This window comes from Marmota marmota, unplaced genomic scaffold (genome assembly GCF_001458135.2).
Source record: "Marmota marmota marmota unplaced genomic scaffold, marMar, whole genome shotgun sequence".
Lineage (NCBI taxonomy): Eukaryota > Metazoa > Chordata > Mammalia > Rodentia > Sciuridae > Marmota > Marmota marmota.
The window spans coordinates 47987675-48003024 of record NW_025999842.1 but is presented as its reverse complement, the minus strand read 5'-3'; the positions used below and the strand labels follow the sequence as shown (position 1 = coordinate 48003024).

The following is a 15350-nucleotide window of genomic DNA, read 5'->3' as shown; positions in this document are numbered from 1 at the left end:
TTTTTTTTTTTTTTTTTTTTTTTTTTGCAGTTTCACCAGCAATGTATGAGTCAACCTCTCCCCCCACATCCTCACCAACATTTATTGTTACTTGTGTTCTTGATTGTTGCCACAGAATGCTAATTTTTAAATACTCAAGGGAACTGATTGTAAGGGTGGAGTAAAAATTTTCCTTTATTGATGTATATGATTTTCATATAGACTTCTTTCCTAAACGCAATTTAAATGACAATATATATAATTTATATACTTCTGTGGAGTCCCTTCTTTGTCATTAGGGTCCCACTCACAAAACCTCATCGAAACTATCTTCCAAAGCCACAGTATCCACATAGTATCATATTTGGAGTTAGGTTCAACATGTGAATTTTAGGAGGGACACCTTCAATCCATAAGGATAGGAGAGTAAAAGAAGAGGCAGGAGCCCCAGAAGATAAGAAAGGGTGATCAGAGATGATATTCAGGTAACCAGAAGATATCCACGGTAATCAGAGGCGCCTGGGATGGAGTTGGAGGTCTACCAGTACTCTAGATCGATAGCTCTCAGACTTCTGGATTCCAGAGCAATTTCAAAAACTGTTTGGAGGCAATATTTTCAGGAAGTCTACTGTAACAAATTTGCAATTGTACTACCAACATTTATTAAAAAAATTGCGAAGAACTTAATCTGAAGAAAGGATGATGCTTTGAATTGTATAAAATTGGCTCCACTAAAAAATTCATTAAATTGCCATTATGTGAATCAATTAAAACTTTGTGGTGGGTAGTGAAGTTTACTTCCATTATATAGGAGTGTTTAAAAGTTTTGTATTTGCTCATTTTGACAGATTAATCTTCTTGGAACTGCTACTGAAACTTAATTTCATTTAGATTTTTTCATACAGTAAAACTTATCCTATTTAAATATGTAAAGTGCTTTATTTGTTAGAGCAAAGTCTTTAAAAAGATTTTTTAATAAGTCAGTATGAACATATAAAACTACTCCTTGTTTTAGGGACTGCTTGATAGGTGAGGATTTCTAGTAGGAGGGTGAGAATGCACATATGAATCTGTAGTCTCAGTTCTGAATCATTAAAATAAATATATACACTGGGAAAAAAAATTCCAGAATTTAAATTGTGGAAATGTAATAGGTTGGTACTATAGAGTTAAGGAAAATTAGTTATTTCAGATCACATTGATCTAGATTTTAGAATTGACATCATTTCCTTTAATAACTTACATTTACTTTGCTTCCATGTATATTTGTAATCATGTGATGGATATAGGATTATCTTACTTTTTGTCACTTCTCAATTTAGAATTGACAGTGTAAAACAGGGATATATCAGCTTTATACCTTTATCATAGTATCCAATCTAGGTTAAAATGGCATCTATTTTTCTATATGCCGTGAATGAATAGAAAACTCTTAGATAAGTCAAAATAAACATATCATCTCTATGTGTTGAAAACTGGGTTCTGTATTTGCATGGTTTTTCTGTATCTGAAAATGTATTACAATTTGTAGAAGTTTATAAATAAAGGTGATTTGACTATATGATGAATATATATGCTTTTGGTGTCTGTATTGTGGATTAAAATGATAAACATAAAAAAAGTTGAGGGGCAGAGACCCAAAGCAAAGCAAAAATCATTAACACAAAAACTGATAAGAAAATTCTTGGTAACAATAGAATTATAAAAATTCTAATTACAGAATTATAGTTTTGTCATTAAAATCAGCTTTTTTAGTAGAAGGACTCTTCATTTAGTGGCTATAACAGGCAGCCAGGAAGCTGATTTTTTTCTTTGACCCATGTGAATTTTGTAGCTGAGGAATGAAAGGACTTGGAACCAAGCTGAGCTTTTCTACTGAGCATGCCTTTCTCCAGCAGGGTCTGGCTTGGGTGGGGCCAGTTTTGCTCATTAAGCTTTTGGACACTGAATTTCCATCAGCTTTCCACAGTCTTCCAATGACAGGGAACGGCAGACCACGGGGGCTTGATGTGCTTAAAAGTTGCGTATGTATTTCAAGCGGGAGATTTTTGGAACAGATTCTGTGATAGCAGTTGGGTTTTGTGGTACATTCTTGTTTCTGCTTGGGAAGGAAGTTTGCTATTGAGAGTATGATAGAATATCCAGGGGACTGAAAATTTGGAAAATAATTAATGTACAGAGTAGATGGAATCAGGGTACGACCAATGTTTGGTAAGAGAATATGTTCCATTTGAATCAAGGGCTATGGGGGAAAATAGTTTTTAGGGGCCAGAGTTTACTTTTAGACCACTTGTTTGCATTTTTTAGTTGTGTTGAATTTTGGCAAGTTTTCTTTCACATAATATTCTTTCTTCAGAGATTTGAAATGTGAGAGTAGTGAAGTTAGTTGTGTGTCTTGCTGTTTCATAATTATTTCAGTGTTGTGATGTGAAGAACTATGAAAGTTATCTAAAATGCCATGAAACCTGCTTAAAGTTAATAGTATGCAGTTATTTTAATATATTAAAGGACAAATGAATTTAATGAATTTATTCTGACTCTAATTGATGTGATTAAAAGAAGGTGAACTATACCTGAGATTTAAATTCACAATTTTTAGCATCTGAATATAGTTGCATTAATAGTTACCATGAACTGTATGCCTTTTTGATGTTGTCTTACTCTAAGTAATATTGTTTGAATAAGATAGGTATCAGCATCTTTTATTACTGAATATTTAATCTGTCGTCACATTGAAGAAATGTGAAAAACTCACCATGTTGCCCAGAATCTGACATCCAGACTTAGAAAAAAAAAAAAGATCTTCCTCATGCTTTTTTTCTTTGTATAATCTTCCTAACAATCTTTCCTAAAAACAAAAGAATAACAACAACAAAAAAATCTTCCCCCTAAAACCCCTTGTTTTGGTACTGCTACTTCCTAACAAAATGAAAACCAGTACCATTTTACCAAGTGATCTCTTTAATTCCTTTTTATTGTTGCCACGAAAGAGAATGCCCCTGAAGTAATTGTGGTATATTTGGTGGGGGTGGAGCACACATGTGTGTACTTGAGGAAGTTTTCCATTTGTTATCCCAATCAAATAATTGGCAACGTGGGTGTTGGGAATGAAAAAATGTTGAGATGATGCTGATGATCTGTTTGGTATCCCCTGCCCCCATCATTTTTGTAGTGTTCTGTATGGATGATATATTGATGACATAGAATTTAACATCAAGCAGGATCACAAAGCAAGTTAAGTTAGAAAGGTAAATTTTAAAATTTTGACATAGTTTTAGTCGAATTTTTGATACACTCTGAAGATTGAATGCCTGGCATTATTTTCCAGCGGCATCCTCTGCCAAATCACTTGTGCAAATATTAAACTTCAAGAATTTTACCCCAGGATGCATTTATCTCAAGAATTTTACCTTAAGGGTATCTTGTAGCTCCTTCCACCTAACAATAGTTATTTGAGGCTTCACTAAGTAAACCGTTGTGCTCAGAGTAGAAATACTTGCAAAAAAAAAAAAAAAAAAAAAAAAAAAAGTTTTGTGGCATTCCAAATGGCATGTCTAATTCCATTTTAGTTACAGTTTTTCCCTTCTGGAGAAAGTTGTTCCAGTCATGGCAGGATTGGACCGTACATAATTCTAACATCCTTCTAATTATGGACTTACTAGTGGACTAGAGTCAATGTTTGGCATTCACCTCAACTAGAAAGATCATTCAATGTATAGTTTTATTTTTTAGAGTAAATACTCTACATTGACGTAACTCTTCAGTAGTGCTATCAATATTTAAAATGGAAGAAGAGCTGATGATCAAAATTTTATAACTGAATTATGTTTTTTTGACAAGGTTTAGGTATTTATTTCTGTCCAATGCAGCATTCCAAAGCTTATAGAGAAGAGGATTAGAAAGATGAGATCAGGGTAGGCTCCAGCTTGGTGGACTTGTCATCATGTGGGGGTTGATTGACTTTGACAAGCTTTGTCTTATGACCTATTAAAATGCAGTGTCTGCAGCCTCTGCATTTATCCTGTGCAGTTAACCTTGGTGGATTTATCGTTAGCTTATTTGGGAAGAGCCTCCTGAACAACTACTGTTATTTGGTAGCTGCAGAATTTAGAGTTTATTTACACAGAGATGGTAGTAGGATGGTTGTAAAGATTACCACTTTTTACTAACCGATTTTGAGTTTTATGATGGGTCTGGGTGGGGATCTTATGTATAGTGTAGATGGGATGAGCTCAGAAAACCTAAACTCCCTAGTGTCTGTTATGCTTAAGGGAGATATTCTGTGTTGGCACTGTACTGTTTGTTTGAGCCTGGTTATGCTGTCATTGGAAGAAATTGCTCATTAGTGTATTTTTCTTTTCTTTGGAGCATCATATGATGGTGGTCCAAATAAAGGCTCCCCGAGTATTAGGAACATCACAAAAGGTATTTATTGAGAAGCCACTGCATGCATGACATTGCATGAGGAACATGAGGTTATTCATCTCACAAAAATTTTACCCTCTTCATGGGAATGTAGTAGCAGATGTGGGACAGGGAAGAGGTGTGGACAGGAAACATGATGACATGTTTGTGCTTGTTAGGCCAATTTATTCCTGCTTTTCCCTAGGAAGCTGCTGAAAGGGATTGGGGGGTATTTGTATGTGACAAGCTTATACATTTGTTTTGGATTTTTGATGTTGAGTCAATTTATAACTAGGATCATTTTATTTGGCATTTTATTCAAGTTTTTTGATTTCGATTAGAGAGCAAATATGTCTGTACTGAATACAGTTGAGAATGAGAATTGGTGCTCTTCAAAAAGCATGTTGCTAGGGGAGAGAGGGGAAGGGAGGGGGCATGGGGGTAGAAAAGATGATGGAATGAGGTGAGCATCATTACCCTAAGTACGTGTTATGAAGACACGAATGGTGTAACTACTTTGTGTACAACCAGAGACATGAAAAATTGTACTCTCCTTGTATAATATGAATTGAACAGCATTCTGCTGTCATGTATAACAAAATAAATAAATAAATTTAAAATAAAAAAGATTCGAGAGCCATTCACATGGTTAAAAGAACAACAATAATAATAAAGTAATAAAAACATGTATTACAAAAAAATTAAAAATAAAAAGCATTTAATCAACATGTTCAATGAAGGGACCATGTGGTTTCTTGAAAAGTTGGTAGTGGTAATTTTTGGAAAACTGGCTGTTTTTGAAACTGATAGTAATTTATGAATCCAAATTACTAAAATTTATGTCAGTGACAAGTTGTTTGATTACATATTGATGCTAACCTTGCTATCTGTGTTCCTCACTATATTGAGAACAGTAATTCTTTCATCTGTATTATTTATGTCTGTTACATATGCTATGAATGTGTTCAAATATTTTCGAGAAAGGAGGAAATAAGATACTGACCCTACCCACATCCTGATGGTCAGTGAAATTTATGGGGGTTGGGGATAACTCAGGATATGTTATTAATGATTATAAAGCCCTAAATTGTTATAGTAACTTACTGATTTCACTTTTTAAATAAACGACTAACTATCCCAAATCATGCTAGGTGCTGGTTAAACAGTAGTGAAGTCATTTTTGGATTGGTGACAGTACTACATAAGGTCTTTGGAGCTAGACAGCCTGGATTTGAATCCTGGCTCTTCCATTTATTGATTGTATGGCTTTGGGTAAGTTGTTTGTCCTTTGACCTTCTTCATCTGTAACCTGGAAATAATTTTAATTTTTACCTTAAAGGATTATAAAGATTAAAGGAATTGCTTCATGCAGAGTTTCTTGAGCAATGCTCAATGAATGGCTGATGTTATTATTATTTTTTGTATTACTATTAGTGAAGAAATGGATATAGTCCCCCTTTTCACAGAATTTCTTTTTGATGACAGTGGGCCACCATTCATTATCACTTTATTATGTGCCACCCACTTTATGTATAGCTTCTAAGTTAGTCCTTAGAGCCATTCAATGAGTACATATTATATCCCTGTATTGTTTATGGGGAAACTAAAACTCAGCAACACTCAATAACATGATTACATAGCTAATAAGAGGCCGAGCAGGAGTTCTAATCCCATTCTGTTGATTTCATTTCATCTCCATATCACCAGGCTATTTTATACAAATGTTAGGATAACTTCTCACAGGGAGGAGGTAAGTCTAGCTCTGGCCCTTACACAATATTGGAATTCTATCTGAGATAGGGAATTTGTGCAAATGCAGTTCATCTGATGCAGAGCCAGCAGGGTTCAAGAAGTTTCCAATGCCTCTTGGTTTAGACTGCTGGATTGCCCATCAATCCAGTATTATAAGGATTATGTGCATTATAATTATGAGAATAATGGTCTCTGATTGGGATTCTTAATGATTTATGCACAGCCTTTGGTTATGAGGTCTCACTTCAGGAAAGGAAATATTTCTGGGATGGCTCCAGTTGCTTGTGGACAGGGCTTTGTCTGGCACAGATCTCTCTCGACATAATCTTTCATGAGACCTGCAGGATTTTTTTTTTTTTTCAACAGGTAAGATTGTCGGCATTTATCTTGATTATTATTGGAATTGGGCATTATTGAAAATTATAACCTAATTTTCATATACTTCTATTCAATATATGAAGAAAGGGAGTTTTATACTTGATTTTGTGTTTGTTTCATTCTTATTTAGAGTCTTAAAGAATTAATTAATGGTTCATCTCACTAATCTTATCTTGGGTAGTTGGTTTTAAAAAATTGAGCATCTGCACAAAAACGTAAAGACCAATAGAGTAGGGGAAGGGGATCGAGAGGGAGGGGAAAAGGGAGGACATGGAGCAGAACTGCAGAAGAAATTACCAAGTTATGCTATGTCTGTATATGAATTGTGTGTGTATGTATGTGTGTGTGTATAATTATAATGCACTAATTTAAATGACAATAATAGAAGGGAGATCACTAGAGTAGAGCAAGCAGATCTGGGGAGGGGAAAGGAAGGTACTGGGGAATGAGATTGATCAAATTATGTTTGTGTGTGTGTGTGTGTGTGTGTGTGTGTGTGTGTGTGTGTGAATATGATATAATGAATCCTACTGTTATGTATAGTGCACCAATAAAAAAAATTTTGGAAAATAATGAGCATTTGGAAAAAACAAAATTTTCAACAACCATGGCTTTTAGGTATGCAGGTTATAAAACTCTTGGGGAGTAGTGATTACCTGAGCTCTATCTGTATATACTTCCAATCTCTTCAGGCTTATTTTCTAATGCTTTCTTCAGCCTGTGTGAAACTATTAAGATGCTTTTGGCCGCAAGTAACAGAAACCTTTGGCTCAGCCTTTTCAACTATAGGTGTATTTTATTTTACATCACAGAAGCTCTGAAATAGGACCAAACTACATGTGGCATGCTCAGAGGATGGCTTCTGTGACTCTTGCCAGTGTTCTCTATTGTACGTCATTTTGTCCCCAGGTTTTCTTCCTCCATAAATTCAAGACAGCAGCAGCTTTTCCAAGAGTTTTGTATACAGTGCTCAGAGGCAGCAAAGGGGCTCTTTTTAGAGGGAGAAGTTTCTTCCCAGAAATCCACCAACAGACTTTCTGCATATTTGCAAGGAAAGGGAGATTGCACAGTTGTCTGGACCAACAGAACTTACCTTTGTGGCCCATCCTAGAGCCAGCCTCTGCTGTTCACATGTAGAAGAGGCAGTAAAGCTGAACAAAAATTTGGGTTCTGTTTAAAAGGATAAAAGGCAGTGGAAATAAGTACATGCTCTGAACGAAACCTGATCCCGCTAGACTTGAACTAGCAAATGGTTGAAGTTCAAGATCTTTTGATTCTGGGGGCTTAGTTTGAACCAGATGTTAGTTTATGTCTTTAAAGAGATAGTCTTTAAAAAAATATTTATTTTTTAGTTGTTGATAGACCTTTATTTTATTTCTTTATATGCAGTGATGAGAATTGAACCCAGTGCCTCACACATGCCAGGCAAGTGCTCTACTGCTGAGCCCCAGCCCCAGCTCCCAGAAATAGTCTTTCTTATAGGACCTTTCTCTCTCTTAAAAAATAAACAAGTATTATTTAGTATGTTATAACTAGGGTAGGCAGACTTGTATTATTTAAAAAATAGCACTTGTATATTTTCACCATATAGATAATATAAATAGGCAAATAGTTTCTTTAGAATGTGTTAATACTTAATTGAATAGAGAGGATAGCATTTTCTAGACCTTCTAATACTTAAGAAAAATATAATGGAAAGGACTTACAGTCTACCCCCCCACCCCCTTTTTAGGTACTGGGGATTGAATCAGGGCTTCACGCATGCTTAGCATGCACTCGGTACCACTGAATTATCTTACAGCCCTTTCAGTCTATTCTACCTGTTTTGGTGTTACTTCCAGATATTTTTAAAATTCTTTTCCTCTGTTCTCCATTTTCTACTTTTCCTCCCCCTCCTTTAAATGTTGGATATATTCCTGTATTTGGGTTGCTGTATTTTTTTTTCCCTCACATTTGATGCTTTAATAGAAGATAGTGGGGTAATAAAAGAATCTTCTCTTTGGCTATTAGACCCTTTGAGGTGATTAAGCAAGTGATTGTGGGTATCATTAACAATGATGCTCCTACACATCTTCTAACCAGCATAACAATAGCAGATGGAAAACTGGTTTTGTCAGTTTTTGAATTTAAAATGTCTGCATGTTACCAATATTATTTAAATCAATGGTTATTTGCTGTTTGCACCATTTTTGCTTCTTTAAGTTGGAACAAAGGTCTTCCTTTATTCTCTGTATTTACTAGTTATAAAATGGAAAAGTATACATTTCTACATTTTAAAAGTCTTGGGTCCTTAAATAGTAAGTTGAGTTCTCTTGGAAGATAACAAAGGCCTCATAGCTTGTGATCAGCAGAAGCTAGAGCAACTCAAGTGGCAGCCCACCATTCCTACTCTGCAAGCCCTTCCAGTTCACATAAGGGCTTGCAGAGTAGCCCAGGTTCTCTCAAGGTCTTAAGGACACATGTGGACTGAAGAACCTCTTACTTTTGAAGTTCTTTGTGAGTGTGTAGAGTTGTCTGTTTATTTAACTTTGTTTGCTCTAGTATTCTGATTAAGGATGAGTGGTTTAAGCAGTGTTATGTTTTATGGAAGGTAGTTTAGGCTAATGATTGACACAGCACCTTGGAATTTATCTCCTTTAAACGTAAGAAAGTAAAGGATGATTTGATATAATACAGGTCCTTACCAAGAAAGTAAAGGGTGATTTTATATAATATAGGTTCTTTTACCTAGAGCAGTACCAATCCTCTACTGATGATGGTTTTCTGCTTGGATGCATGTTAAATGATGCATACTTTTTCTCATGGAGCTGTCAGAATAACAACATTTTTTATCAACCCAGATGGAGCATGTCAACATGGTAATTGTGACAAAGCCACATACTTGTCTAATGGGCTGACTGTTCACAGCATTATTCTTTTTGGTTGGTGATAAGTAGGAAGGTCTTTACTTGGTATGTTATATAACTATATTGATGATGGATTTTGGGTAATTGTAATTAAAGATTAGTGCAGTGAGTTGCTCATTTTGTCTTTGCTTATCTAACTTTGTTATCTTAGGATATTTCAGTGTCTGAGTCTGATAAAATTATATTGAGAATATTAGACTAGATAATTTAATAATATTCATTCAATAATCATTAGAACTTTTTTTTTTAAATCAATCAGTTACCATTGTGTTTTCTTTTCCACTTGGATCACTTCACAAATTTGCCTATGATCCTTGCACATAGGCCATGCTAATGTTCTCCATATCATTCCAATTTTAGTATGTGCTGCTGAAGGGAGCACAGTATTATCATGTTTTATTAATTGTGGCAAATTGGTCAATCATTTTATCAACAAAAAGGCAATCTTCTGTTTTGAGCTCTATTGAGCTCTTGAAACTACTATAGGAATATGCTTATTTACTTATACTTTTATCTACCCTTATTATTGAGTATTCTCAAACCAATTAGCCATTTCTGTTGTTTACTGTCTTGTTACTTCCATTTGGATGGGTAACACTGTTCAACTCTGAGGTTCTTGAAACTTAAAATTGCGAGTACAGTGGTACTGATGAGGACAACTCTAGGAGGCACAACGGGTATAGTTTATCTGTGTTCTTTCTCTCTGTATTGGCACTCTGTCTTCAATTTCTGTTCATAGTTTGGTTATGATCACATGGCTAACTTTCAAATATTTTTCAATATAACTTTCAAATGTGATATTGGTTTGTAAATTTCTTATGGGGGGAAGAGCTACTTATAGTAAATCACAGAATACATTTATGTTCTTCTGTAGTCATTTTAACAAACTGGCATGGATCTTTGCTGAGGACTAGAGCAGGGGCTCTGATTAATTAGATCATTCATGTGTAATGGGATTGGGATTGCATTATGAGGTATTAGTGAGACAATGTGTACAGCTGTGCAGTTATTCATTTAGTGGTCTTGGACAAATCACTTATATTTTGGTTATTATTTACAAAATTAAGTTAATATCTACTTTGTAAGATGTTTTGAGTAGCAGCATGGTTCCTGACACATTAAGATATGAGTGGTACCTCCTGTGATTGAAATATAAACACCTATTAATACTTTGAACCTTATAGTGGAAACTTTGGTTTTATATTTTATTGCCTTTAAAATTTTTGGCTGAAATTCAGCTGTTTTTGATTAGTCCCCAGATACTTTCTTACAACCAGAGTAATTAAAGAGCTGTCAGTTTATCTTGGTTAGCTTAGACAAGGGTTGGGACATTTTTTTTTTTTTCCAATTTTACCAGGGTTTTTATTCAATTCTCAGAATTTAATTAGAGAGTATATGCTAGAAGTCAACTTTGGTTATTTCATGACTAATGTAAATAATATTTTTCTCTTAAATGTGCATGGAAAATGACATTTTAAAAAGGGAAAAAGGTTTTCTGTGCAGTATGGAGCCAGTTTAAGTGTCTTTGGTTAGAAGACATGCTTTTGCATTTTCAATGCCTAAGAATGAGAAGTAACATTGGGCATGTGGGTATGATACTTAACTGTTCCCTCTTTTATAACAGTACCCTCAAGGACATTATGTTTCCGATCTTCCTGCCTCAGTATATATATATATATATATATATATTTGGCCTTCATGCCATTTCATCATCTGTGGGTTATGATAAGTGTTCTTGTTATGATCCTCTTAAGATCAAGTGACATTGTTTTTCTAGGTAAAGTCAGTATCATCCATGTTTGCAACCATGTACCCATATGACCATAACTTCTGAGTAGCATCTCTAGTGCATATCCAGCCTCCTTCAAAACCTGTTGTGTCTAGTGTCTAGATATCTCCACAAACTTCTCAATTGCAGTGGATTCAAAATTGAGCCAGGTGTAGTGCTATATACTACTAGCAACTTGGAGGCTGAGTCAAGAGATCGATCATAAGTTTGAGGCCAGCCTTAGCAAATTAGCAAGACCCTGTCTCAAAATAAAAAAGGCTGGGGTAGAGCACCTCTGGGTTCAATCTCTAGTTAGCACCCCCACCTTAAAAAAAAAAAAAGTTAAAAGTCTTGACAAGATTCACTTTTCAGGTGTGCAGTATTTCCGTGGATGGTTCTACTATTCCCCCATTGGCCCATGACCTGGGACAACCTTCCTTTGATCCTTAACTTTGTATATTTATTTAGACCCCCAAATCATTTCCAGTCTACTACATTTTTACCATGAGATTTACTTCTTTTGCTTTACCCCACTTCTTCCATAGTACAAAACCATGTCTGAATTATTGTAGTACTCTCCCAGATGTTTTTCTGTTTCAGTCTTTACTTTATAACCATGTTGGACAATTTGAAATAAGAATCCTTCTGACCCCGAGGGAAGGCATCTTTCTGTAAGAGACCTGAGGGGCCAGGCACAGCGGGCACACCTGTCATCCCAGGGACTCGGGAGGCTGAGGTAGGAGGATCGCCAAGTTGGAGGCCAGCCTCAGCAACTTAGCAAGGGGAGACTCTCTCTCCACTCAGATATCAATAGTCCAGAGTAAGGTCAGGTTAGGGTGTTATATATGCAGATTTTTAGAAGTCATTTACATAACAATAAGCCTATAAAAAGTGGGATGTATTTTAGCTGAGGTTAAAAAGAAAATCTACAGACTGCACTGTTAAACTGAAGTGTCTAAAATTCACTAATCAGTAATTTGGAAAAAGAAATTCTATAAAAAGGAGAGTAAAGAAAAGAACATAATACATAAAGTGACAAATTTGAAGACACATCAAATATATGTTTCCAAAGAGTGTCATATATTGGTGCTTTCAAAAGACAAATTAACCACATTTATTTCAAATTAATGTAAAAAAAATGAAATAAGAATCTGATTACAATTACTCTTCTGATTATAAAGAGCTTGCTGTGATGTCTTATTGCCTTTAAAATAACTTCTAGAACCTCCAAACCTCAAAGTTTGTTCATGCTGTAGCATGTACCGTGTTTCATTTTTTTTTTTTTAACTGGATAACATTCTATTTTATAGACATGCCACATTTTATCTATTCGTCAGTTGATAGGCACTGGTGAGTAAGGCTGTTCTGAACTTTCATATACAAACAGATGTTTTCTTTTAGGTATATAACTAGCAATAGAATTTGCTGGGTGATATGGTAAATCTGTATTTAAATTTTTGAAAGCTGTTTCCTCAAGTAGTTGTACCATTTTACATTCTTATTAGTAATGCTGTGAATTCCAGATTTTCCATATCCTCATCATTACTTTGTACTATGTCTTTTTGATTATAATGGTCCTAGTGGATTTGAGGAGTGTTTCATAATAGTTTTGCTTTATAACTGATAACTAACCATGTTGAACATCATTTCATGTGCTTAGTGGTCTTTTGTATATTTTTTTTTTAGAGAAATGTCTTTTTTAAAACCTTTGCCCATTTTAAAAATTGGTTTTATGTCTTTTTATTCTTGAGTTACAAAAATTTCTTCTTATATATATTCTGGATAGCAAAATATTATTATCTGTTAGATATATGATTTTCAGAAGATGTGAGTAGTATTTCAGGAAACAAAATTGGCAGTGATACATGCCACATTGTTGATGAACTGTGAAAACATGCCAAGCAAAGATGGCATGTCTTGTATGATTTATGATATTTGCAGCATCCATAATAGGCAAGTCCATGAAACATGAAAATAGATTGTTGGTTGTTAGGGGACAGGGGAAGAGAGGAGTGGAGAGTGACTACTAAAGGGTCCAGGACTTGTTTCTGGAATGATGAAAATGTTCTGTAATTGATAGCAGTACTAATTGTGTACTTTAAAAAGCATGAATTTTATGGTATATGCATTGCATTATATCTCAAATTTGCTTTAAAACAAGTGTGCTTTAGTTTTGTTGTTTTTTGTTTTGCCTTTTAAATTTGTACCACTTAGGAAGATGGTAATGACATTATCTATTGGCCAGGGTGCCCCAACTTTGAATACTTGAATCATTAGCAAGAGAGGGGAGAAGTGTAGTCCACTCTCCCATGGGCCCTGCCTATTCTTCTTTTTGCTGGTGCTGCTGCTGCATTTGAAAAGTCCCCATTTGTTTTTGTAAAATTTAGACATGCAGTTATTTTTAGATTTAATTAAAATTTTCTTTTCATTAGATGCGATAGGATCAATCATTAGATTTTTGACCCCCATATTATCTTTATTTCATTTGGATTAGGGCCTTTCGATATTTTTCTTACAATCAAATACACAAAGAAAAATGTGTTTGAGGTTGGATTGAATAAAGTTGGAGTTTTGATTATGGTTTCAGTACCTTTCCCAGATTAGCTTTTGTACTGAAATAGTGATGGGTGAATTACAAGATTTAATATCAAACCACAAAACAGTACATTTTTGTTTCAACTTTAATTTTCTCACTATCAAGCCTCCAGCATTTAAAATTTGTTCTTGTAATACCTAGCATTTTTTGTAGATTTTGGTTTTAATATGTGAAAAGGCAGTGAAATGTGTCTCAATACTTTTTAGCATTGTTGACAACATTTTCATGTTACAGTATAAAGGCTACCAAATACACAGAAGTAGTTTTTTCTTAAAAAATTGGATTTATTGTGCTCATTGTTTATAAGTAAGTGAAACAAAATAAAAGTAATCCCTTTCCTTTTGTTTTCCCATTATAGGGCTTGAACCAGGGACACTTTACATTAGCTACACATCCCCAGTCATATTTTCTTTTTCTTTTTTTTTTAATTTTAATTTTTATCTTGAGACAGTCTCAGGTTGCACAGACTGGCCTCAAACTTGTGATCCTCCTGTTTTCAGAGTAGCTGAGTATGAGCCACCGTGCCTGGTGATCAGTCTTTCTTAAGTCTTGTTTTTTTTTAAGTTCTAGCCATATAGAACTTATATTGTGATGCTAGTTTTGGTTCTATGATTCTTTAAGAGAATTCTAAAAGTAAGAAAGCAGTCTCCATTTTCTCTTGTGCTTATGAACCTTCTTTCTTGTGCTTTCTCCATTTCATTTCTGTCATTTCTCTTCCCACCCTGCTTTAACCTTCCCTTCCCCTTGCCACCAGGCTAAAATTGGGAGACTTTATAAAATATTTTTTGACTTTTGTTTTGTTACAGTATAAGCCGTGACCATGACTACTGAAGTTGGCTCTGCATCTGAAGTGAAGAAGGAGTCTGACCAGTTGGGAGCAGATGTGACCAAGGAGAAAGCTAAACAAGTAGCAGAAAATCGGCAGCATCAGTCATCTGAACCAGAGGAGGAAAAAGGTTCCCAGCCACCACCACCTGCTGAAAGCCAAAGCAGTCCACGCCACCAGAAGAGAGAGAAGGATACATCTAAGAGCAGGGGTATTTCCCGATTTATACCCCCATGGCTCAAGAAACAGAAGTCTTATAATTTGGTAGTGGCCAAAGATGGAGGAGATAAAAAAGAGCCAACTGAAGCTGTTGTGGAAGAACAGATTTTAGATAAAGAGGTTTCCCTTCCAGAAGAAGAGAGACAGGCCAATGGGGATGCTGAAGAAACTGCTCAGAGTAAACACCAGGAGGTTAAGGTGGAAGTCAAGGAAGGAAAACCTTCAGTGAGCAAAGCTGAGACCCAGGTATCTTTGAGAGCAAGTGATTGGGAATGAGAACCTAAGCACTTAAGGAAAAGGGTCTGTTTGGGATCATTTCCAGTTTTCTTACATTGTGATATTGGTTTGGCTTAATGTGTTTGGGGATACAGGTATCGGATTGGTCTCCCTTAGACTTCTGCCATTCCTTTTTGAAACAAATTCCAAAATAATAAAACAAAAAAAAAAACAAAAAAAAAAAAAAAAAAAAAAAAAAAAAAACAAAACCAAATGCCGTCGCGTCTGGCTAGGCAAATCAAAATG

At 35.1% G+C, this 15350-nt stretch overlaps 1 protein-coding gene and 1 non-coding gene across 32 annotated transcripts in view; one reads left to right on the top strand and one right to left on the bottom strand.

The window, feature by feature from the left end:
* Positions 1-15350, top strand: part of Epb41l2 (erythrocyte membrane protein band 4.1 like 2) — a 193626-nt gene that overhangs the window by 70791 nt on the left and 107485 nt on the right. For 8 of the 31 annotated variants that reach the window (XM_048798312.1, XM_048798317.1, XM_048798315.1 and 5 more), the window contains exons 1-2: positions 1868-2003; positions 14590-15074. In XM_048798312.1, the coding sequence (XP_048654269.1) occupies positions 14604-15074 (471 nt within the window). In that variant the 5' untranslated portion in view covers positions 1868-2003; positions 14590-14603. Of the gene's footprint in view, positions 1-1846; positions 2004-14589; positions 15075-15350 lie in introns of those variants that run through there. The other 23 variants (XM_048798333.1, XM_048798323.1, XM_048798318.1 and 20 more) reach the window with 6 other exon arrangements.
* On the bottom strand, positions 9697-9799 carry LOC125616040. Its single transcript, XR_007346653.1, has one exon. It is a non-coding gene; the product is annotated as a U6 spliceosomal RNA (small nuclear RNA).